Source organism: Embiotoca jacksoni, unplaced genomic scaffold, assembly GCF_022577435.1.
Source record: "Embiotoca jacksoni isolate LCO1_2020_lvr unplaced genomic scaffold, fEmbJac1.0.p SCAF_20, whole genome shotgun sequence".
Classification (NCBI taxonomy): Eukaryota; Metazoa; Chordata; class Actinopteri; family Embiotocidae; genus Embiotoca; species Embiotoca jacksoni.
The window spans coordinates 63,754-86,030 of NW_027185341.1; the positions used below are offsets into that span (position 1 = coordinate 63,754).

The window sequence follows — 22,277 nt, forward strand, 5'->3', positions numbered from 1 at the left end:
GGCTGATAATTGCTGTCTCTTTTTTTCCGGTCAGCTGGACTATGAGTTATATGACTATAACTTATAAAGTTAAACATTTTCCCTCACTACAACAGGTAATTTAGTATTTTGGTATAGTTTCCAAATGTTTTCGCACACAGATACACAAATAAGGATCACGATTTAGGTTTTCTTTTCAACTTTTCCAGGTTTCCTACGGAAACCTGAGTCCGGCTATAAAAAAAAAATTCATGACGGATCACTTGAATATGACACATTTCATAAAAACAAGACAACAGAAAAGAGATTGTTACAAAAGAATAATTTATTTGCGATCATGAAAGTACAAAAAAAAGTGCAATGTAATGAGTATTTGAATATCAAATAAAGTTGAAAGCAGGACAGGTCTACACAAATACAGGATCGAGTTACATGTGAAATCTTAGCTGCAAGCTTGCACAAATACTGCACAAGGCAAGCCACTGGTAGGCCTTTTACCTTTGAACTGAAGCAGTCACAAAGGTCCCCGACAAGTTCATCAGTTTGTGTCCAATGAAAGGTAATGCATAAACAGAAAACACAATGACTAGAACAGTATAGCTAGCTGCCGTGTTGTATGGTTTCGATAGAAACTGAGGTACGGTATGCTCTTTAATACTTGCAAAATGCCTATTTACCAGGTATAGCATGATGGTTACACTTTGTAATTTGAAAAATCTGAAGCAAGTTTTACCCCAACACCTGCTCCAAGTACCATAAACTTCAGATCCACTCCCGTTAGGAACAATAGGCTACATCATGACAAGGTCCATCTTTACACTTCAGAAGGCATCGGCTTATACGTGTAGTTTTACTAGTAAGGCCCTTCTGTGAGCTTTTATTGTCACCTCGGACATTAAAACGCCACAGTCCCTTGCATCTCTCAGCACTCCTCAATGAGCAGTGCTTCAGAGCAGTACAGTTTTTTCTTGATCACACGGAAGCCAGTGCTAAGTTTTATGGCTTGTCTCACGACTTGAGTGGACGGAGACTTTGTGCTAAATAGTCCTTGGATTTTAGGCCACAGGCCGCCTGACTCTAGCCTCAACACCAGAGTGAGCTGAAAGGTGGGGACAAGGTAGGGGTCCACAGAAAGCTGTGCCATGCTCTCACAGAGCGACCCTTGCTCCACACAGAGGTCAATAAGAGCCCCTCTTAAACCGCAGGGCTCACTGGCTGCCAGGTGAAGGAGCTCCTGTCCAATGTGCTCCAGGAGTTTATCGGGAATGAGCAGTTTGGTGCATCTTAAGGCGCAGTCTGAGTCTTTGGCGTCTCTTAGGCTTCGCGCTATAAGGTCCACGACTTCTTTCAGGATCGTCTCCTCCATTGGATCGTAGAACAGGTCGTCATGCGAGGGACACAGATCACTGAAGACGTCTGACCCTGTAGACGAGACAAAGCGGGTTAAGAGCCTGAACAATGCATCCAGATGAAAACTTCCAGGGACATGTTTGCAGCACAGCTTACCCGAGTCTGAGAGATCACTCCTGCTGCCATTGTGAGAGCCAGACTCAATACTGCTGCTGCTGGCAGAGGCGCTGAAGTCGGTCAGTCTTTGGACCAGCTTGCCCCAGGACAGCCTCCTGGGACTGCCGTCCACTAGAGAAGAAGGTGAGCTGGCGACGTCGGCGGGTGAAGAGAGATCAGGCATGGTTGTCCTCTGCAGTATTCAACAGTGTCAGTTGCTTCTTGTGGGCAGCTGTTTACGGGGAAACAAAGGCAACAAATGAGCACCGACGTTTACTCCCCGTTTTGGCAATTAAACACAAGTGACGTGCATTTAAAGCAGAGCTAATAAATGCGTGAACGGAACAAGCTTGCAGCAAGAAAATGTTGTATTTTACAGCAGCTCACAGCTGTTTTTCTGGTAAAAAAAAAAAAATAAAGATAAAAAAAAAAATTGCTTTTAAGCTAGCAAAAACAACGAAATTATCACATAGTACTTACAGTAGATTTGCAAACGGCGCCGTTAAAGGTTGTCGTCCTTGTTGAAGACGAGTTTTTGAATGGTTATTGTCTAGAAAAACAACTGCCTGGAAACTTCTGCCTCCTCGCCTCGCTCTCTTTCTCACTAACTGCCAAAGCTCTGCAGTCTGTCCTGCAACAATGCTTATATATGAGGCTGCTCGGCCACGCCCATCTCCCTCCAGCCAGCCAATCAAAAAGGGAGGCACGCCATCGGAGCTGTATCTTGCCTGGTAACCTGCCAGCAGAGAAGAAAGACAAACAGGAGGAGGAGGAGGAGGAAGAGGAGGTGGAGGAGGAGGAGAGGGGGGTTGGGGGTGATGAATAGCAGACCCCAGTGTTTTGGAAATGTACAAGGACATGCCTGGGCCTGCAACATTCATACTGTATTTCTTTGTTTGTGTGACACACAAGTATTAACACATTTATCTGGTGCATTTGCAACCACAGTTTGAAACAGCACAGGAGAAAGTCCACGCAGGCCCCCGGCTCAGCCGGTTCAGCGTTGCAGTGCACATTACGTCACCTGTTTTGCTCAAGCATTACATCAGAATTTTTTATCCGACACACAAGAGATCCAAACAACACGCAAGCGAGCGACACAATACGACACCGAGCGCGCCGTAAACACGTTAATACAAATGTTTGACGTCCATAGAGATGAGTGACACACTTTCAATATTTACAATCGTGAAAGTATGCAGAGAAATTAACCGATGTCACAAGATAAAAAGGGCTTTAAGTCCTAAAACTAAACACCGCGCGAGAATGAAACGACAGAGAGCTGATTTGTTTTGAGTTGTGGGAATAGCGTTTCTCTCAGGGCCACACCGCACGTAACGCAAAGTTGTCCCCCAAAAAAAAGCTCTGGAAAGCGGCCAAATATCCGCCGCGTCGCTCCACGTGAGTAGGCGTGGAAGAGACTGTACTTTGGGAGGAACTGAAAGGCGTAAACACGTGTAGGCGCACTTTTGTTTTTTTTCTGAGGGAAGTTATAAAGCCCGAGTCGACACCAGAATGTTTCTTCTTCTGTTCACAAAACAATAGAAAACACATGATTAAAGGCTTCAGTGGCTCCTGTAGAAAACAAGAAAACCCTTACTGGTAAAAAATTGATTTCCTAGAAAGTGTGTTTCTGGAGACAAAACTGGTGACCCGCTGGAACAGGAAGTTTAAAGCCCCAGCTGGAGGTGTGTCCCGTAAATGTCCCGAGATATTTACATGCCGAAACTGTACGTCCTGTACGCTCCCACCCTTCGTTTTGTTTGAAAACAAGCTTTCATCGAGCAAAAACATCCAAGCTCTGCACGTTTCCTCGCCGTCAAACACGAAAGATCAGCGAACACGGAAACAAATCTCAGCGATGCGTTTTTAGACCCAACACAGAGAAAAAAAAACAGGTTTGAACGTCAAATGAGAGCGCAGAAGAAATAACAGCTCTTGTTAACTCTTTGGACGCGACGTACCAGTGTACTTCAAAACAAGCAAAACAAACAGCAACCGACGCAACGAAGGTCCGAGTCTGACTTTATTATACAAGTTGTTTTGCTCCAGCGAGCAGCAGTGAAAGGAGAGACGGAGCAGACAGCAAGGGTTCAAGATTTATGAGTTACAGGGGATCCACGAGGGAACACAGTGCTTTCACTTCAAGGGATTTATTCCCAAAGATATTATTTTCCTTAACACAGAGGCTGGTAAGCAGATTGGACTGGCAGAATTACCTTTAATAGCCTGCGGCAGTAGAAAAATCTGTTAATAATCTACTTCAAAATGTTCCAATTTTGCAGTTATTGATAGACAAGGAGATTTTGTTGGCAAGGGTTTATTTACAGTATGATGGTTTCAAATATAACAAATTGTTTAGTTTTTTTTTTTAAAAGCAAACATTCAATAGGTAACGTGATAAAACAATACATCTCACATTCTGTTTCTCCAGAAAACGTCTTACTTTTAAAGGGGTAGTTTTGTGGGTTTGTATGAGGTGCTTATTATTAAAAGCAAGTGTAAAAGCAGGCAGCTGTACTGGCACGCGGGCTAAGCAATGTACTGCTGTGTACAGGGTCAGCAATTGTTTTTTTTTTTTTAAATTTTAGCCACACACACACACACACACAAACAAAACAAATTAACCCCCTGAAAAATAAACAAACAAAACTGATGACAGAGTAAGTTTAAACTATATTTAAAATATTTTCACTGCATTACCTTGATGTCAGGCAGATTTTTTTCCAATGGGGAACTGAACCGGTTATATCCATCTATGCTCTCTTCAAAACCACCAGACTCCCTTAAAAAACAAACAACAGTAATTTTACCTCGCAGGACACAGGAGTCGCTGGTCTACCGCTGCCTCGATCGGTAAGCAAGTTTGTGTTGTTGTGTGATTTTAGGGGGTGTTTTAAGACATGAGCTCAGATCCAAACTGACGCCGGAGTCGCACCATGACACAAACAAAGTCACCAATCGAAGCAGCGGTAGACCAGCGACTCCTGTGTCCTGCCAGGTAAAATTACTGTTTTTGTCACAGGAGTCTGATGGCTTTGAAGTTGGAGAGGGCGGTCTGACTGCAAGGTAAAGTGGTGAAAATATCCTAAATACAGAGCCCACTTGAAATAATACAGATTTTGTTTTTCGGGAGTTGTTGCCGACCACATCTACAGCAGTACATTGCTTAACGTCCATGCTTTTAAAAGCGGCCTGCTTCTCCAACTGGGGACGTGGCGACCCCCCCCCCCCCTCCCTCCCCCCCATCTACTGCAGATAATAAACTAAATATGAACAAGTACCTCATATAACCCCACTTCAAAGAAATCCCGACTATCCCTTTAAAGATATAGAATAAACTCAAAGAAGGAACATGGTTTATGAATCTGAAATAAAACATCTCCTTTCTCTTCTCATTCTATTTGGCTGATTTATTAACCGAAGGCGTACGAATCTCTTTAAGATGGCGTAAATCCCAACAGCTGTTCAATTGGTTTGTACCGCCACTCGTCCGCTTCCAGCTCCTCCACCAAGCTCGCAAGCTTCTCCATCCGAGACACTTGTTGATCTGAAAGAACGCAGTGACGTCGTTTCAGTTTTCGATCGGTTCAACCAAAAACAAACTCATTTTTGCATGTGCGGCGCAGCGTCCGACTTACCGTGTTTAACTTGTTTCAGGGTCGAGGCAACTTGGTAGCTGAATACAGACTCGCATAAAAATCGATCTGAGCCGTCTGAAAAGAAAGGCGAAGTAAAAGAAGTTAAATGCAGGGGGAGGGAGATTTCATTCAGTTGAGAGCCATCAATAATACACCTGAGCTTTCTCTACAATAACATGTCAAAATGTCTGCTGGGAAAAAAAAAGGTCCACTGCTGCTGATGCACCGACATAAGACGTAAACACAAGATTAAATTTATTAGATCGGCCCCCCCATTGTCACCAATACCAGACCCAGCTATGTACAGGGACGTCCTCTACAAAGCAACACATGCTTTTAGTCGTGTTTGTGTCTTTATTCAAATGAGATTTTGAATAGCATTGTTGTTGAATGAAGGAAAATAAATAAATAATAATAATTGAAGAAATCACATCTGGCTGCCATTTTTTTTGGTTGGGGACTAAACAACTTGGGGGGGGGGGATGCTTTCTCAGTTTAAATGACCTCAAAGAAAACTTAACACGCAGCGTGTCCCCTCGTATGATGTCCCCTCGTATGATGTCCCCACCTTTTGTCCCCCCCTGAACTCAAAACGAGCTGAACGCCGACACCCCCTTTTTTTTTGGCCGAGTCTCACCTTCCATCATTTCACCTGCGCCTTTGGGATACGTGTACAGGACCTTCCTTGGAGGAATGAGCTCCGAAGCGCTGAATCCAGAACCGGTCACCGAGCTGCCGCTCACGCCTCCCGCGGAGGAGGACGAAGAAGACGCCGCCATCGCCCGAGGAAAACTTTTATAAAACACACCAAAAAATAAAAAAAAATCTGTCGTTAGCGCCGCCGCGGGGACACAGTTGTGGGAGGAGGTCTCGTGTTGACTTTAGACAAACGACTAACAAACGCCACATTAGTCGGTCTGCTTTCCTTCTTGTTGTTGTTGTTGTTGTGATAGCAAATAGCTATCAACTGCTGCTATAGCGGGGTGGGGGAAGGGAGGCTAACAAGAAAGCTAACTCTGCCGCTGACTCCAACGGAGAGAATAACCGTTCGTCATCCGTGTCACTACGTACAAGATGGCAATAATTCCCTATTTCCTGACCGCGCAACTTACCGTCGATGTCCCAGTAAAAAAAATAAATAATAATAATAAAAAATAAAATTAAAAAAAAAAAAAAAAAATCCACGCAGTTGATTCTGTTGTTTGCTTACCGCTAGTTTACGACAGTGACGGCGGTTTACGTTTGAAGCGATAGATTTAAAAGTCATCGGGATGGCTCATCGGAATCCTGTTTTAGAGGGGAGGGGGCGGGGCTATTTGAGTGCCATATGTTTTGTAGATCTACTAAAAAAAACAAAAACCTTTTCCAACCTTTCACCCGCGTGTCGTAAAGCGATGAACGTCAACCGACCAGTACGTTAGCTGTCCGCATATCTATTTAAATTGTTAGTTTGGCAGAGTTTTTTTTTTTTTTTTTTAAATTTTTTACACTAGCTGGTTTACGGTATGGATGTTTTACGTCCGCCTCTTATTAATATAAATGGCAGAATATACCGTAAGAATATGACGAAAGAAGAACATTATGAAGAAGAGGAAGAATTCTCTTGCGTGGGACCGTCAGGTAAGTGGAGACCTGTCAAGTATGACACAACTAAAACACGTATTTATATGAAGCTCCACACGATTATCATCGGTCATCTGTGTCTTGTTTGTAGAGAGTGAAGAGCTTGCAGCAGAGGAAACCTGTGATGCCCACTTCATTGAACAGACAGAGAAAGGTTACCGCTGTGCCATTGATGTACCAAGTGTTCTTTACAAGTGAGTTTGTCTGCAAAATGGAAATGTTTTGGTTGTTCTGAGTCTTCCTCAGTTTGAAAAGATTACAAGTTTTATTTATTTATTTATTTTTTTTCTTTCTTGTTTTTGTTCTACAGATACATCATTGGGAAAAAAGGAGAAACTCGTAGACGTCTGGAGTGTGACACAAAGACGTCGATCAGCATCCCAAAACAGGGAGTGGAAGGACAGATTGGTGAGGATTCGGAGAAAATCTGGCGACTGTAAATTTAAAAAAATAAAAACTGATCAGAGAGCAAAAGATTTTCTCCTCACTCGTCTCTTCCTGTGGCTGACAGTCATCGCAGGTTCCCACAAAGCCGCGGTGTCATCTGCAGTCACTCGGGTCGAGGTCCTTGTGGAGAGTTTCCGGAAAAAGCAGCCCTTCACGCACTTCCTGTCGTTCCCTCTGAATGATTCCAAAATCCAAGAGGGATTCCTGAAATTTAAAGACCAGGTGCTGCAGCAGTGTTCGCAGGTATACCGCAGAGAGAAAAGCAAATACCAAATGGCGACGATTGTTCAAGGCTCGCACATGATGTCGTTGTTAAATTCTGTATTCACAACATTGTCGCCGCCTGATGTGTTAGGATCGCGGAGTCGAGGGAAGCATCTTTCAGGTCCCTGCAAAGCTTCATCTGACCGTCGGCACACTGGCTCTGTTAAATGAAATGGAAGTGAGAAAAGCATGCGAACACCTCCACGAGTGCCAAACCTTCATCAGGTAGGGGTTCGAATAATTATTAATATCTCATACACAAGATGCGCAAGATTGGATTTTTGCCAGCGAACGATATGCAGATATGGTTGAACTCGTTTGGCCGATGTCACATTGTCTTTTTATTGCCACCTGACTGCAGAGAACGTCAAGTCTCTCCTGTCGTGGAATTAACGTACTATGCCTTTTCTCATCGTAATGGACCATTGCAGTGGTGTAGTGTAACTAAGTAATAATACTTTGTTGCTTAGTACTCAAGCTGTTCTGGGAGTATCGATACTTTACTTCAGTTTTTATATTTCTGGAAACTTTCACTTTTACTTTACATATTAGCCAGGGATGGTCGTAGTGTTTTGGCTCATCGGTGTGTATATGTGACCTATGTGAATTTATATCTTCATTACTAAGAGACGTCTGGACTACAGATTACCGCAACAACGGTTTGGTTTATTCATCAGATTTGCTGACAGTATTGATTATCGCCAGCTTTATCTTTTAATAAGGGAACTCGTGCCATTGTACATTTTAGAGGTTAGATTCAACTTTATTAGATCGTGTCCGATTCAAAGAAGATTACACAAGTCAACCGTGTTTCACATGAACTATATTACAAACAGAAACATATTCCTTAACCTTCGATGTCTTTGTGGCGCTGCACACAAACTCTGTTTTTACATTTTTTTTTTTTTTAATGTGTTTTACGTCAACAATCTGCCGTGTTGTCTTTGATCAGGGACATCACAGAAGGAAAACCTCTGCCGCTGGAGGTGACGGGTATAGAGTACATGAATGATGACCCGGCCATGGTGGACGTGTTGTATGGCAAAGTCAATGCGAAAGACGGATCCGACAAGTACGTCAGAGAGGCATTAAGTACAATTAAAAAGCGGACACCTCACTGTTTCAGAGTTTGAGTCCTGCTCGAATCTGGGTTTGACGGATGTATTTGAATAGCTCCACTCTTTAGATTGCAGGCGATCGCGGACCGGCTGGTGGAGCACTTTGTGTCTGTGGGGCTGATGGTCAGAGAGTGGGACCGAGTGAAGCTGCACGGCACTGTGATGAACACCCTGTTCAGAAGGGACTCCGCAGGTACCGACTAAGCACACACATGACAGGCTAACTGGCACTACTGCAAAGAAGGCAACGGTACACACCGGCAGCCGCTGCCCTGAGCATATTTGCCAATGTCCCCTTATTATCTCTTGGCTTGGACTGAAGCGGCAGTGACGACCGAGCTGAACAATAACAACAAGAGATTTGTGCAGAGAGGAGTCAGGGAGGTACTTCTCTGTTTGGCCACAGCTCTGTTTACGTGCACCAAGCAGTGTGTTTTCCAAGTACTCTGACAATGGCTTCATTCATTTTGGACATGGATCAAATCCAGCAGCAGTTCTCAAATTTGTTCTGAGCTGACCAACAACACGGCGCAAACGAGGGGCCGTGCCACCGCTGACCATGTTTACCACCGTGTGGACAAGCCCTATTAAAATTCAGTGTTTTTTTTATATTTTTTTTTTTATTCTTCGTCCCCGTTCCACAAACTGATTCGTAAACGACCTTGATTCTCACCGTACCGTTGAATTACAACCGCAGCTGCGAGTAAACACGTTTATTTGATCGCCGAGATAACTTCTGTGTTTTTTTTTTGTGTGGTTTTGTTCTGTGTTACATTGTTTAACTTATCTTTTACATTCTGGTGTTTTTCCAGTTGAAGACACGGGTGCAGCAGGAAGACAGACCATGAGTGAAAGACAGGCTTTTGATGCCAGAAACATATTAAAGGTTAGAGGAAATTTACTCCCGCTGAATCACATCCAGACTTATACTCACTACTTGGCGCCGTTCATACAATATAATATATTGTAACGAGAGTCCTAAATCTTAGAGGCGCAACATAAAATTGTGAAAAAAAAGGCACACACAAAAAAAAAGAGATATTAGATTCTTTATCTAAAATATACAACAAAATGAACTAGACTTTGATTGGGCTATTTAGGCACCTGCAGCAACATTACACCATACAACTGATGCATTTAAAAAAAAATATTCAACAGGCTTATACGTTTTCCAGCTGTGGTTGACATTTCCACCACACTTCCGCGAGGGCCTGCCAGCACATAGTTCTTTTAGAAGAGAAGTTTAGTTCTTTGTGTGCTGTTCCACTCAGAGTATAATCAGGTTAGTTTTGGGGCTGATTCGCTTCTATTGCAAAAGATGTTTTGATTTCAGGCTGGGAATACATGATTATGTTCCCAGATTAGCCGCAGTGTGAAATATGTAATTAAAGGTTTAAACCACTTGATCTCCTTAAAAGTCACGGCCGACGGATTTCAAATCACAAGCGTGTTTATTTATGACTTTATCTCCAGAATTTTTGTGTTATTAGGGGGGAGGCACTGATTCATTCTGGTTGATTATGAACCTATTCTGGAAGTGTGTGCTGCTCTGATATAATCAGTTTCTCAACTGGTCCAGCCTCAGGACCCACATTTTTATTTGGTCATTAATTTGTTTGTGCATTTTCGAGCGATCCGAAAGAAAATAGTGCATTAATACAGAACACCTTAATGCTTTGTTAAAAACACAAAATAAACCAAAGTTCAACTAGAGTTAAAACAGTTAATGTTGAGCTTATCGATATAAAATTACTTTGCCAACTACATTGATAAATGAATAATCATTTTGAGTCATTTTTTAATGCTACAATTCTCCGATTCTAGCCTCAAATGTAAATATTTTCTGGTTACGTAAATCTTCTATGATAATGAACTGAAAATGTTTTGGTTGAGGATTTTAAACTGTACCTTGAGTTATGGGACACACCAGTCGACATTTTTTTTTTTACCATTTTCCGACACCTCAAAGATCAAAGATTATTGATTGTGGAAATAAATGAAAGATTAATTGATAATGAAAATATTTGTCGGTGAAATCTATTGATTAAACGGGTTATTTATGGAGAAGAAGAACACACGTGGCTAGCTAAAAGATTGTTGATTTGTTTTTAACGATTTTTGTTTTTTTTGAGCGACACCAAATTGACACCAGAGATAAAAAGCTCTGAAATTCACCATCCTCTATTCTCTGCTGCGGAGAACGCCTTTGTTTGAATGACAATGTTGTTGGTAATTGTCTTTTATCTGAAAATGACACAAAAGGTGTCAACCAAAATGCTCAGTCGCCTGTAACTATGGTAACACAGCGTTTAAAAGTGACAGCTTATCGTGCTTTCTCGATAGAGTTTTAGAAGTAATTTTGAACACAGTGCTGACTTAATGAACTCCATCTGTGGTTTGAATATTTTGTGATTGGGAAGCTGTATCAATTACCTAAATTGCATTAAATTATCTGAAATGGAGATGACATTTTTGCATGATTGAAGCTTACAAATTTACTGTTTTCATTACAGAAATTTGGTGCTTATTGTTTTGGAGAGTTTGAGCTGAAGAGCGTCCTGCTGTCTCAGAGATATTCGACAGACTGTACTGGATACTACACGTCTGCAGGGAGCATCAACCTCTCTTGAGTCTCAGCGGGGCTGGAGATCTTCTGAGGTGGGAAATGAAAGAGATCGTTTTGAGCCGAGCAGAACTTTGCAGCAGTCTTGATGTTGTCCAGTAGGTGGCAGCCTAGGTTGGAAAATACCTGGAAAATACCTTCAGAGGCTTGTCTCTGAACCACCACATTTTTTGCTTTCTAAAAAACCCCGGGGAACTATTTTCTATGAAAAATAAAATGATCAGGGTGCAGCATGTTTGAAATTTCAGACTAAAGCTCATTCAAAAGATGAAACATGCATGCAAATCCATTCTGAGACACTCCAGGCATTCAGCTTTATGTTTCTGTACTTTAGTCTTCAGACAATTGGTTCTCTTCAGGGAGTCTGAGTCAAACAACATCAAAGTAAATGACACGCAATTCATTTTAATGGACCAGGCAATCAAACGAAAACATAAAAAAAGATTAAACTTCCACTGAAAACTTTACTGCTGCTGCAAGCTCTGGCATTTGTTACAAACCAACTAACAATGGGGAGATTTTATTTTGGATCATGGTCGAATAATGTTACTTTTTGTCGGAGATGCTCTCTTAGAGGATGAGATGATCAACTGAGTCATGTCATTGTCAGGGCTACATAGGTTTTGTAGAGATACATCAAATAAAAACTAAAAACGCACCTCTTCCGACTTTACCTTGAACAGTAGAACTTTAGTAGCACTTAAAATGGCACTTACTGATAGCACTTTGTAGTTTGGCTTTCTTGAAGAAATTGTATTTTCTTGATTCCTGTTGTTCTGGGTTTTGTACCCTCATGGTTGAAATGCACTTATTGTAAGTCGCTTTGGATAAAAGCGTCAGCTAAATGAAATGTAAAAAAAAGTGTAAAAATACATAGTAGGCAAACCTTTTTGGATCACAGTGCTGAAATGCAACAAAGCACATGTACTCTCGTACAACTTTGAGATGCTTGTGCCTGAGTATTTGCATTGGATTTAAAAACATTTTTTTACCTCTATTCTACTATATTTCAGAGGTAAATATTGTACTTTTTACTGCGCTATATTTAGCTGTTAGTTTTACGGTTAACGTTTAACATGCAAAACATCGGATCAGTTTATGATATGATATACTGCTATCGATGGAAAAACACCACAAACAGTCAAAAATAGTTCCACGTCCACCGACTGCAACAGTAAAATACTCTTACACATGAATGTAAAATCAATAATAACTAAAACAAATGATTTAATACAACAAAACACGGGGAAAAAAAAAACAAAATCACAGAAACAAAATTTAGGGACGTCTTCCATCACTCGGGAGCTGACGCAGCAGGCTCACTCTACCGACGGCCGCTCACTGATGTCACACAGGCTGCGCTGTTTGGATCGGTGAGGAAGTGAAGTCCAGAAACACGGCTGCAATTGCCGCTAATTGACTCAGGAAAAAATACAAGACAGGTCTATAAGATTGGAACATCAAGTAACACCTTGAAGCCAGAATGTTTACCTGTAAGGGAGTGATTTCGTTTCTGACTTCACTCGTGCGGAGGATCTGAGTACTTCTTCTACAAATGGTTGAACGTCAGATTTTTGTCACCTGGCAAGTCTCAACATCCAGTGAGGCGCTGCAAACTGTCCAAAGTTAAATGGGATATATGGAAAAGCGTCTTTCTTTCCCTGCGCTGTCCATTCTCCCGAGATGATATATCGATACATCTCGTAAACGTGTCGATGGCACGTGCTGAATAATTTAAGTTGTCTTCCTTTAGCTGTAGCTGCCATTCTTCGGCCAACCTCGGCCGCTCTCAGTTTGATCAAATACAACTTTTACTTTGAGGTTGTGTGATTTAAACAGTTCATGATTGAACAAATATGAATATCACAGTCTTAATAGCTTTAAAAAAAAAAAATATTGTGCCAAAGAACAGAGCTTTCGCAGTTGTTGAAAGACTCTCGTTGAGTTTCACACGGGTCTAGTCTTGTCCTCGCACTACTGGAAGTCATAGCCAAGTATCACCCATTTCCTTTCATCTCACTGCCTCATGAATGCGTTAATGCATCACTGACATGATTTATTACGTCCGTCTGTTTGTTTTTTTCCCCGCATCCTTTTTTTTATCGGTGCCCTTCCCACACGAACCACAGCCTTGTTCCCACTCCCATCTGTCGAGTGTGTCACTGAATACAGACATCGGACACAGAGCTTGGTCACTTGCTCTTGCCGTCAGAGCTGTATTCTCCCCCCCTCCCCTCCCCCCAAGCCCTCCCCTCAGCTGGCGATGCTTCTCTGCTTGTCATGCAGGAGGGAGAGCGCCAAGCGGCCAAAAGTTACGCTGGTGAAAACTGAGGGCGCTTTTTGTTTGTCAGCTCTGCCGTCCTGCGCTGTCCACCCTCCCATCTCGACAGTGGCCTGATTTGTTTTTCTTTTCTTTTTTCCCTCCCCCCTCTTTCTCGTGTTCTCCTGGAGCTATGTCCACAGACACCATTAGACAGGGAGATGAAAATTTCGTCACTGGAAAAACAGCTAGCCAGCTGGGCTGTCCACGCTTTGTCTGGGCACAATATATTTTTATTTAATTACCCCACGACCGGTGTCCTGACAGCATGCTTGTTAGTGGGTCAGGAGTGCACATCCAACCTAACACCACTCTCTGGTAATAGATACAGTGAGGATGTCTGGGAAATGCCAAGACTATTTCTCATAAGCACACACGGAAGAAAGTAAGAGAGACAGACGATTTGCGGTTTAATTAAATTCCTCGAGACTGTGCATCCTTGTTTCATTTGGCAGGGACATGATTAAGGATGTGTTGCGCAGATGTCCTCAGTAATGATTGCACTGCAAACACTTGAAACATACGTCATCCACAGACACAGACACTGAAGACAGATTCAGTTTGTCAGGAGATTTCAGTGTAACATGTTCAGACGATGTTTATTTAAATGGGCATATGTCTGATTTGCTGCATAGATCACAAACAGATCGGATTAGGGATGCAGTGAAGGACTGTTTTTCAGCATTGGTCAGTCATAGGATAACATCTAATGAAGACATTTATACTATTACAGCTTCTTCTTTTTTATGTAAAGGTATTTACACAAATACAAGTAGATTTAAATATACCTATGTTCCAATGTTATAAACTATATGCTTATATGTATACAATGCGACAAACGTCTGCCAAAAAATGATCATCACAGTTTCACAGAGCCCAAAATGACGTCTTTGAATCACTAACGGATGGTTGATAAATGAGTCAAATGATGATTGTTTCAGTTCGACACTGGACACAATTACGGATTATTTTTTTTTACATTATAGTTCATACAAAAATAAGTTAAAAAAAATACAACAACACTGTTTCATACTATTTTGACTTCAAAGGATCTATGCACTGATGATAACTGAAATTATGACCTGGCTCGGACCAATCAGCGGCCAGTGGGGGGTGGCTACGTGGGGTGATGTCAGAGTAGTTGCAATAATGGCGATGGCGGTAGAGTTCCCTGCACAACATACAGTATACGGTCGTCAGTGCTGATCGGTTAAAGGCTGCTCCAACCGTTTTAAAATGAACCCGAAGTTTACGGTCAGTAAGATGCACTGGCTGCCAACGAACTCCAGTGGAACGCGGCCAGACCCATATATTCACGCAGTGATTTAGGTCTGGGAACACCAGACCAACATGCCGAGGCTCGAGCTCTATAAGACCCTCTGAAGGTGTCCTGTGGTGTCAGGCACCAAGACATTAGCAGTCCTTCCTTCAAGGCCCGCAAGTTGCAAGTTTTGAACTGCCTCAGATCAAACTTGTTGTTCTACAAACCTGAGATTAATCCGATCCACTCATACGGCCCTTGTCACAGTTGCTCATGTCTTTACACCTTCCTATTTCTTTATATTTATCCCAGACAAGGACGTGCTATTGCCACAACAACGTTTTTGGTTTCATCGGTGAGTGATCGTGATGTCTTAGCTCCTCCGTGAACACGGTAGAATGACTTGGATTGACTCCAAGACAAAAATCATGTTGCTATGCATGTCCGTGTGGGTGAGCTTGCTGACGCACTGCCCGACATACACAATGTTTCTGTCCGTGCCACATCTCGCCCTAATTAGTCATCTCGGTGCCTCCCGCGGCGTTAACCCCGGACCAGACCCAAAACGAGCTTGCGCCACTTGCAATAAGACTGATAAATGAGACCTCCATGTCTGTGTGTTGCAGCCACTGGGTTTCTGAGGATCTAACAAGACAGCGGAGCTGGATTTTAATTAAAATGATCCAACAGTTTAGTTGTCAGTGCAGGCATGTGTGCGTGCGCATGTGCTTGTTTTGATGAGTCAAACATAGACGGGCGATAGACTGCTACGCCCACTGAAAATGTGCCTTTTCAGTGTGAAACCAACTGATAAAAACTTGTTTTCCAGTCCATTTGCTTCTTTCTCCTTTGTTAAAAGTGCAGAAGGAAATAGCTGTGATGTTACACCCAGTGAAAGAAAAAGCAATCACTTGGATGAACCCATAACACTCTTAAAAAAAAACTTGCACTGAACCCTACAGTAATGAGAATTCATATCATGTTTGGTAACTGAAGTCTTGGTGTTATCTCAACCAAGTATTGTTTAGACCTCCATTCAATTTGCATATTTAATTTTATGCCACTTTTCAAAATAGCCTTTTTTATGCGACGGCTGTTTGAAATAGGTCTTACTTGATCAATGTCAGTCTTTTTTTTTTTTTTTTTTTGAGCGCGTTTTGGGTTTTGATATTCAGAACCACGCTATACAATTTTTCATAGTGTAATTAGAAATTAAGCTTTCTTTCGAGATGGAAGGCATTAACATTTGCTGCGACAAACAGATGACATTTGACAGATGTGACCTTTTGATACAGTAGATATGTTTGATTTGCATGCGCGGTGTACCTAATGACATGCATGAAATCAATTTAGCGCCTAATTACTTTTTAAGGTCACAGTACGTTTTACTCAGGTGTGCTTTAAAGCATGGATGTGGATCAGGTCCATTTAACAGAGTGATGCATCGATTATCTGAAACCAAATTTATCTTGACAACAAAGAAGCACGAGGATGGCATTTCGGCAGGTAGCGTCATACTCCTCATGTCCCTGTAACAGGCTTCGATCCCCAAATTGTTTTCAGTTATTCGATCAAACACATCCGTCCACGAGGTGGTGAAAGGTGCTATGTAAATGATTCTGTCAGATTAAAAGCTGTATCTTTTCAACTAGATTTCATTAATGTTGAAATATGACAGCGCACCTTTTTTTTTTTGTTTTTGTTTGATTGCTCTCTTACGTTGGATGTGACTCCGCAGGCGTGTGTCACCACCGTTTGAATTTCATACTAATCACTCTGTCTCTAATGGGCATAACCGACCTTGATGGACAGCCGAGGCGAGAGTATTTGGAATGTCTAATCTGTGTCTCCGGCGAGAAGGCAGGCGATCCCTGCGGCAGCTCTTTAACATTCAGAGAGATGAGTCTGGAGACCGCCTGCAGCTGTCCACAACTGTTTACCGCTGGAGGCGTCCACGCGGGAGATGGGAGAGCCACGAAGCCCGAGAGTGTTTGAACAGCACTCAGAGCTGCTGTTGACTTTATGCACACTTCGCTCAATAAGAGTTATGAATAGGACACTCAGAAATCATCGCCGTCAAGGTAGTTTCTGTTACTTTTTTTGAACATGGTTTGATCTATTGGATTACAGAAAATGAAAATATTTTTTTTTGTAAAACCCAAACTGTGGTCTTAAAATTGCGTGTTTTGGCCGACCAACCGCACGAAGACTTAAATGTGTTACATTTACAATGATTACAACAAAAAAAAGTGAATATTTGGCCTTTTTGCTTGATAAATTGCTTCAGTGATTAACAGTTTAAAATTAAAATATGTGTTATTTGACTAAATCAATTCCACAGTAGGTGATATAACGATCGCAGCACAATGACCGGGGGATGAGTCTTTATGTAAATATCAAATGAATTCAGTCGGTCAGGAAAGTCATTGATTATTTTTCAGCAGAAGAACAAGCTGTAAAGGCGACATTGACATATTATCACCTTATTCTGGTGTGTATATGTCAGCAGTTTCTTCTATAAATGGCCAGCAGACCCAAAGAATTATTAGCATTCGGTGTGCGTCCTTTTTGTGGCCACCTGATGAATGTAATTCCAATATTCATTGTTCTTCTTGGCTCCGTTTCGGTCTTTACTGACTTCTAAGGGAACTATCATTAGTTTTAGCAGCGACTTTGTTTACCAGGTAGTCGATAACGTCGTCTGTCAGCTGCTTGGTGCTGGATTAGCTGTATGCAGTGAAACAGTGAAATTGCGGGCTTCAAAACCAAAACCAATGCGCCGAAGAGCACTAAAATGTTCCATATAGCTGAGGGGACCTGCTGAGTTGCAGCTCGGTATCACACCAAAGCATGTAATACACCCATCAGTGTATAGAGTGTGTCATTTCAACTCGCCCAGATGTGTGAAGGAAAGTGCCTCAGGTTTCAGGTTTGTTCCGTCAGACCACCCACATCATCCTGTTTACGCAGACTTCGTCACTCTTTTTTTTTTTTTTTTTTAACTTTGTCACGTGACCTCCATCACATGGCTCCCTTCTTTGACCTTGGTCATACATGACGTGTGTACTTTACACACTCAGGTGAGGCAAAACAGGACATTGGCATGGTCGTGTCTCGTGGACTGAAGGTATAATATAAAGTAACATATTTACACAGGCTGAAAATGAGCAACACTTTAGTCATTCAGTTTTCTGTTGATTTACTTATTTCAGCAGTGAAGGCGAAGGGCGCTCACTATTGATTCAGCTTTAATATGCAGATGTATAAATTCCCTGCTGTAAACTCTCTGATCAGAAACTATAAAATGTTAAACACAGCCTCATCCTCGCTTATATATTGAGATGTTTCTTCATTTATTTATGTTGCCGCGTGAAATCCCCTCATATAGCACTTGAAGCTGCTTCTCACCGGTCGTATCTGTACTGAAACTGATGGGGATTTGTCTTGGCTTATAATACGGCCTAAAAATAAGTCATCTACTGAGAATGAGCGTGTCAAGAGTTCACATTATTAGCCGGCGTCTGTCTATTGTGTACGTTTAATTGAAAAAGGTGCCGCACTCGCTTCCACGCCTGATGCTGCTGCCTGCAGTGCAAAGCGGCAGCTTCAGTACGCGCCAAGCAGAGGCGAACCGCTGTCAAACTGCTCTCAACTAACTTTGCACTTTTAATAGCTGTGTGACCCAGTTTGAATCCTATTGAATTAAATCTATACACATTTATAGCAGCTCCACTTACAGCTGTAAGTCACTTGAGATTACTTATTAAATGCCTCCTGGTGTGGTTTATTCTCCACTCCACTTTCAAAATAACTTTCTTTGATGGGATTTCCCATCCAGGAACTTGCTTTCAGGGTATACTGTACTTTATTCATGCTTACTTTACAGTGTGAGGGGACCTATAACAGGACGTAACCGCTCCACAAACAAGCATCTGCACTGCAGGTTCTGTTGGGGCATCAATATTTGATGCTCTAATGTCCTTTCCCCTTTAAGTTCCACTTTCTTTTATTGATTAAAACTCATTACCTAAGCATTAAAAGTAGGAGAGGAGTCGAAAATACAATCATGGAAGAGTAAGTTTCCCCACTCTTGCGCTAACACTCCTGCATTTTTCAGTATTTTCGGACATTTTACAGACATTTAATGATCAACAGACAACTTGTAGGTGAAAACGGTGAGTAGTCGCAGGGGTAGAGTGCTTTAAAGTAAAAAATATTGATCACTGATTATATGTTGCAGGTCTTTGAACACAACCGCAGGATGGACATTGCTCACTAATGCTGGCCAATGAAGAAACTCCCGGCCGGAAGACGTCAGATTTGAACAGCAGAACGCTCCAACATCTTTTCTAAATCTTTGGTGGAAATCTCTTGGAAAAATTGGGATTCAGGTTGTGTTTTCCCTCCCTCTGACTGAATGTGTTACACTTTTAATTTGTCAGGAGTAAATAAATGTGTAATACATCCACCCGTGGCCTGTTGGCAATTAATTGTTGTGTACCAAGAATTCCTGAAGCGATCCTTGCGTAGTTGTTACATCACGTGACAATATGTACCGCCACGATAAGCAGCGAAGCTCCTGTCGGACCTCACGAGCTGTTTGCAAAACAGAAAAGGGATGTGTTGTTTACATTTGTAGACAGCGAATATTTACAGATAAGAAAGCCTTCACGTTTTGCTGCGTGCAGCCTTGTCTGATGTTATTCAAATGAAGCTCTCCCCCACCTCTTCTCCTTTTGTGTAAACTGATTATGCTCGGTGAAGGATAGATACGTTTTTATCAGCATCTGCGGAGAGAGCAAGAGGAGGAAGTGATGACATCAGTTAATCCCTTTACAATTAAAGGCGCTCTTCCACAGCATAACTCTGATGTGTAGAAGAAGATGTGAGACAAGTTGTGCGTAGCTGCTTTTAATGACTAGAACATAAGAGGCTGCGCATCATGTTTTGATGTAAGTACACCAGTTCGGCCAAATAAACTTAAACATTAAAAAGTTGACTGCCGTTGCGTCGCAGACCAAAATACTGTAAATTTACCGGCAGTAAGCAAGATAATATGTGCAAAACTTCTTATTTTTATCCAAGCTGTTCTTCCCTTTGATGCACCTGTTGTCCATGCAAACCTTTTTTGGGGAAAAAAAAACAATCGCATTCATAGGCACTGTCTATATTGTTGGATAACTGTGTCTTTACCAGCCATCGTAAGAAAAGAAATTCAGGACTAAATCATTTCAACATACAAAATGGCCATCCAACAACATCTCATGCCTGCCAGCCACACAGGGGACCGTCAGAGAGCGAAATCGAATGAGAGTTTACACCTGTAGTTGAATGCTAACAAGATAATCTGGCATGTTGACATGTGGCTTAATTCCATGCTATCTGAGGTCATTCACCATCACCAGGATTGTAAGGCGAAATGGTCGCTTGAAATTTATCATGCGATCTCTGTCAGTAAGCAGATATAATCCTAATTGAGTGCTGAAGAGGTGGAGGGGCCGGATCATGGCAGAAACTTTTAATTTGGTAGAGAAATCTCTGCAAATTCAGTCATATCAGTGAAACAAAAACACTCCTGGTCACCGTGCTGCCACTTGAGATACTAGTGGAGCAGACGAGGTAAACTCATAAGAGCCCTCTGCAATAAAAAAAAAAAAAAGGTCCTTTGAGTCCTCTCGTCCCTAAAACCTGCTCTCTGAAGTGATGAACAGCCCGGAGTCTCTAAACAACATGTTTTCTATTTGCTTTTGCTGTTCTAGCGCATGTAGGGTTCCGCCCAGGAGACTTCCTCTGCCACGGTCCAGAGAGAGCCTCCCCAGTAACATCTCAACTCTCTGGAAAAAAAAAATCTTTAAAAGCTAATGGTGCAAAGCAGAGCACAGTCTTTAAATGCCTCCAAGTGACCCAGTTCAGCTGGGTGGCCATTAATCTGCAGCCCCTTCATCGAAGAGCGTGACATGACTAATGACGACCTCTCGATTAACACATCATGTCCGTCACGGTGTATTCCCGACGTGCACAGCTGGCCGGCGTGGTGGGATGTTTCCCCTTTTGCCCGTGCTTCTCACTTCTGGAGGCTCTGCACACTCAGGAAAGCCTGCAACTGCCACATCAACTGTTTTGATGCCAATGTCAGGGTGAATTTTGGCCAGCTAAGCAGCATCACAGAAATGTGATCCCGCCCGTGGCTACTCAGCCTCGGCCAATATTGGTAACCTTAAACTTAAATGAATCTGAGCAGAGGGCTGGATTAGGTTTATCTTCATGGGGATGAAATGGAGAGTGGAGGGAGCGAAGGAGAGAGGGCACGGAGAGTTTAGGGAGCAACGTGGGCAGACTTAAAATGATGTGCAGGTGTAGCAAAACTCCGGGGTTAGAAGTTGTGGAGAAAAAGATAGACTTGCTCAGTCCCGCAATCCATCTTCAGAATATCATTTTGTGTAGACGATCATTGTTCAAACAAAGCAAAAGATTGTTTTAAATTATAGTCGACGTCTCAAAGTTTCAGTATCAAATACCTATTTGATATGCTGATTTAGAGGGGAATGTGTGAATGCACAAGACAGGAATGAAACGTCCAGTTGGAGTTTCCCATTTGAGGTCGTGCTGAACTTAACAAAGTTACAAAAATCAATTAGTACACTTTAGCAACCAAAATAGTAACAATGTTGAGTTTATTTGAATATTTTTTATTTACACAGTTGCGAGAAACGTCGAATGTGTTAGAAATGAAAGACGGTGACGCTTTTAAAGACACTGACTTTCTCTTCCATGAAAATATTCAAGGATTCATCAAGATATGGCAACCACCATTTGTGTAGCCTCGATACTGTATTCAGTATCTGTGCACTGTGTGTGATGAATCCATACGTGTTCACCTGTGACTCCCACAGACACTGAAATATTTATAAGGACTTGAGAGTTTGACCAACCAGGCAAAGGAAGGAATAGCTCTTAAAAGGTTCAGGATTATTCTGTCATCTGGGTTGTGCTTTTGAAGCTTTGAAATGTGCACTGCTCAAGCACAATATTTTTCCTTGAGAAAATGGAAATATTTACTTTCTGTTAGAGACAGGAAAAGACACAATTCTTTATTTCTGTCTATTCATTATGCAACCTGCAGCTGGTCAGCAGATAGGAGATAGGGATGACTAATCAATGGATCGATAAAATAATAGTTAGTCACACCCTTTCTGGTTGTTTGAGGGAGATGGCTTCGGCCATGTCGCTGTTTTCATTTTTTTTAAAGTCCTTTAAATGCAATTGGACCACAAATATACCAATTAAATTAAAATGTTGTGATGGATTTTTTTTTAACTCTAGATTCTGTGATGCGGAGAATATGTTATTTCGATAAAGTTTAAGCTCCCGTAGATGAGTTTTAAAGGCAATGTTCATGCTTTAATGCTAAGCAGCTGTATAAAGACTGATGATCATGAGGCTGATTTAATATGAAAGATCTGCCTGTTGATATGGTCAGCATGAAGCTCATGAT

The 22,277-nt window shown here is 41.9% G+C and overlaps 3 protein-coding genes across 5 annotated transcripts; 1 reads left to right on the forward strand and 2 right to left on the reverse strand.

The window, feature by feature from the left end:
- Window positions 1–286: 286 nt before the first annotated feature.
- Window positions 287–2,227, reverse strand: ddit4 (DNA-damage-inducible transcript 4). The gene is made up of 3 exons (XM_069155382.1): window positions 1,966–2,227; window positions 1,486–1,717; window positions 287–1,401 (listed from the first exon to the last, which is right to left on the reverse strand). The coding sequence occupies exons 2-3, from the start codon at window positions 1,667–1,669 to the stop codon at window positions 902–904; spliced, it is 684 nt and encodes a 227-aa protein (XP_069011483.1). The 5' UTR covers window positions 1,670–1,717; window positions 1,966–2,227; the 3' UTR covers window positions 287–901.
- A 2,500-nt stretch (window positions 2,228–4,727) lies between these two features.
- On the reverse strand, window positions 4,728–6,412 carry anapc16 (anaphase promoting complex subunit 16). 2 transcript variants are annotated; one of them, XM_069155383.1, is made up of 4 exons: window positions 6,239–6,412; window positions 5,764–5,918; window positions 5,127–5,201; window positions 4,728–5,035 (listed from the first exon to the last, which is right to left on the reverse strand). In XM_069155383.1, exons 1-4 carry the CDS (start codon window positions 6,391–6,393, stop codon window positions 4,926–4,928), a joined length of 495 nt encoding a protein of 164 aa, XP_069011484.1. In that variant the 5' UTR covers window positions 6,394–6,412; the 3' UTR covers window positions 4,728–4,925. The 2 variants fall into 2 exon arrangements, with proteins under 2 accessions (XP_069011484.1, XP_069011485.1); XM_069155384.1 differs by lacking the exon at window positions 6,239–6,412 and having other exon boundaries at window positions 5,764–6,089.
- A 13-nt stretch (window positions 6,413–6,425) lies between these two features.
- ascc1 (activating signal cointegrator 1 complex subunit 1) lies at window positions 6,426–19,250 on the forward strand. 2 transcript variants are annotated; one of them, XR_011178613.1, is made up of 10 exons: window positions 6,426–6,746; window positions 6,841–6,943; window positions 7,060–7,157; window positions 7,261–7,439; window positions 7,552–7,685; window positions 8,413–8,532; window positions 8,647–8,771; window positions 9,391–9,464; window positions 11,092–15,137; window positions 19,023–19,250. XR_011178613.1 is itself a non-coding variant. In XM_069155381.1 (10 exons), the coding sequence occupies exons 1-9, from the start codon at window positions 6,632–6,634 to the stop codon at window positions 11,206–11,208; spliced, it is 1,065 nt and encodes a 354-aa protein (XP_069011482.1). In that variant the 5' UTR covers window positions 6,426–6,631; the 3' UTR covers window positions 11,209–11,236; window positions 19,023–19,250. The 2 variants fall into 2 exon arrangements, 1 of the variants encoding a protein (XP_069011482.1); XM_069155381.1 differs by having other exon boundaries at window positions 11,092–11,236.
- Window positions 19,251–22,277: the final 3,027 nt, after the last annotated feature.

Coding starts and splice junctions, on each gene's coding strand:
- ddit4 (XM_069155382.1), bottom strand. CDS start 1,669: ATGCCTGATCTCTCTTCACCCGCCGACGTCGCCAGCTCACCTTCTTCT. Junction 1,402..1,485: donor GAGTGATCTCTCAGACTCGG/GTAAGCTGTGCT, acceptor TCTCGTCTACAG/GGTCAGACGTCTTCAGTGAT.
- anapc16 (XM_069155383.1), bottom strand. CDS start 6,393: ATGACTTTTAAATCTATCGCTTCAAACGTAAACCGCCGTCACTGTCGT. Junction 5,202..5,763: donor CGCAGGTGAAATGATGGAAG/GTGAGACTCGGC, acceptor CTTTCTTTTCAG/ACGGCTCAGATCGATTTTTA. Junction 5,036..5,126: donor CCTGAAACAAGTTAAACACG/GTAAGTCGGACG, acceptor GCGTTCTTTCAG/ATCAACAAGTGTCTCGGATG.
- ascc1 (XM_069155381.1), top strand. CDS start 6,632: ATGGATGTTTTACGTCCGCCTCTTATTAATATAAATGGCAGAATATAC. Junction 6,944..7,059: donor GTACCAAGTGTTCTTTACAA/GTGAGTTTGTCT, acceptor TTTGTTCTACAG/ATACATCATTGGGAAAAAAG. Junction 7,686..8,412: donor GAGTGCCAAACCTTCATCAG/GTAGGGGTTCGA, acceptor GTCTTTGATCAG/GGACATCACAGAAGGAAAAC.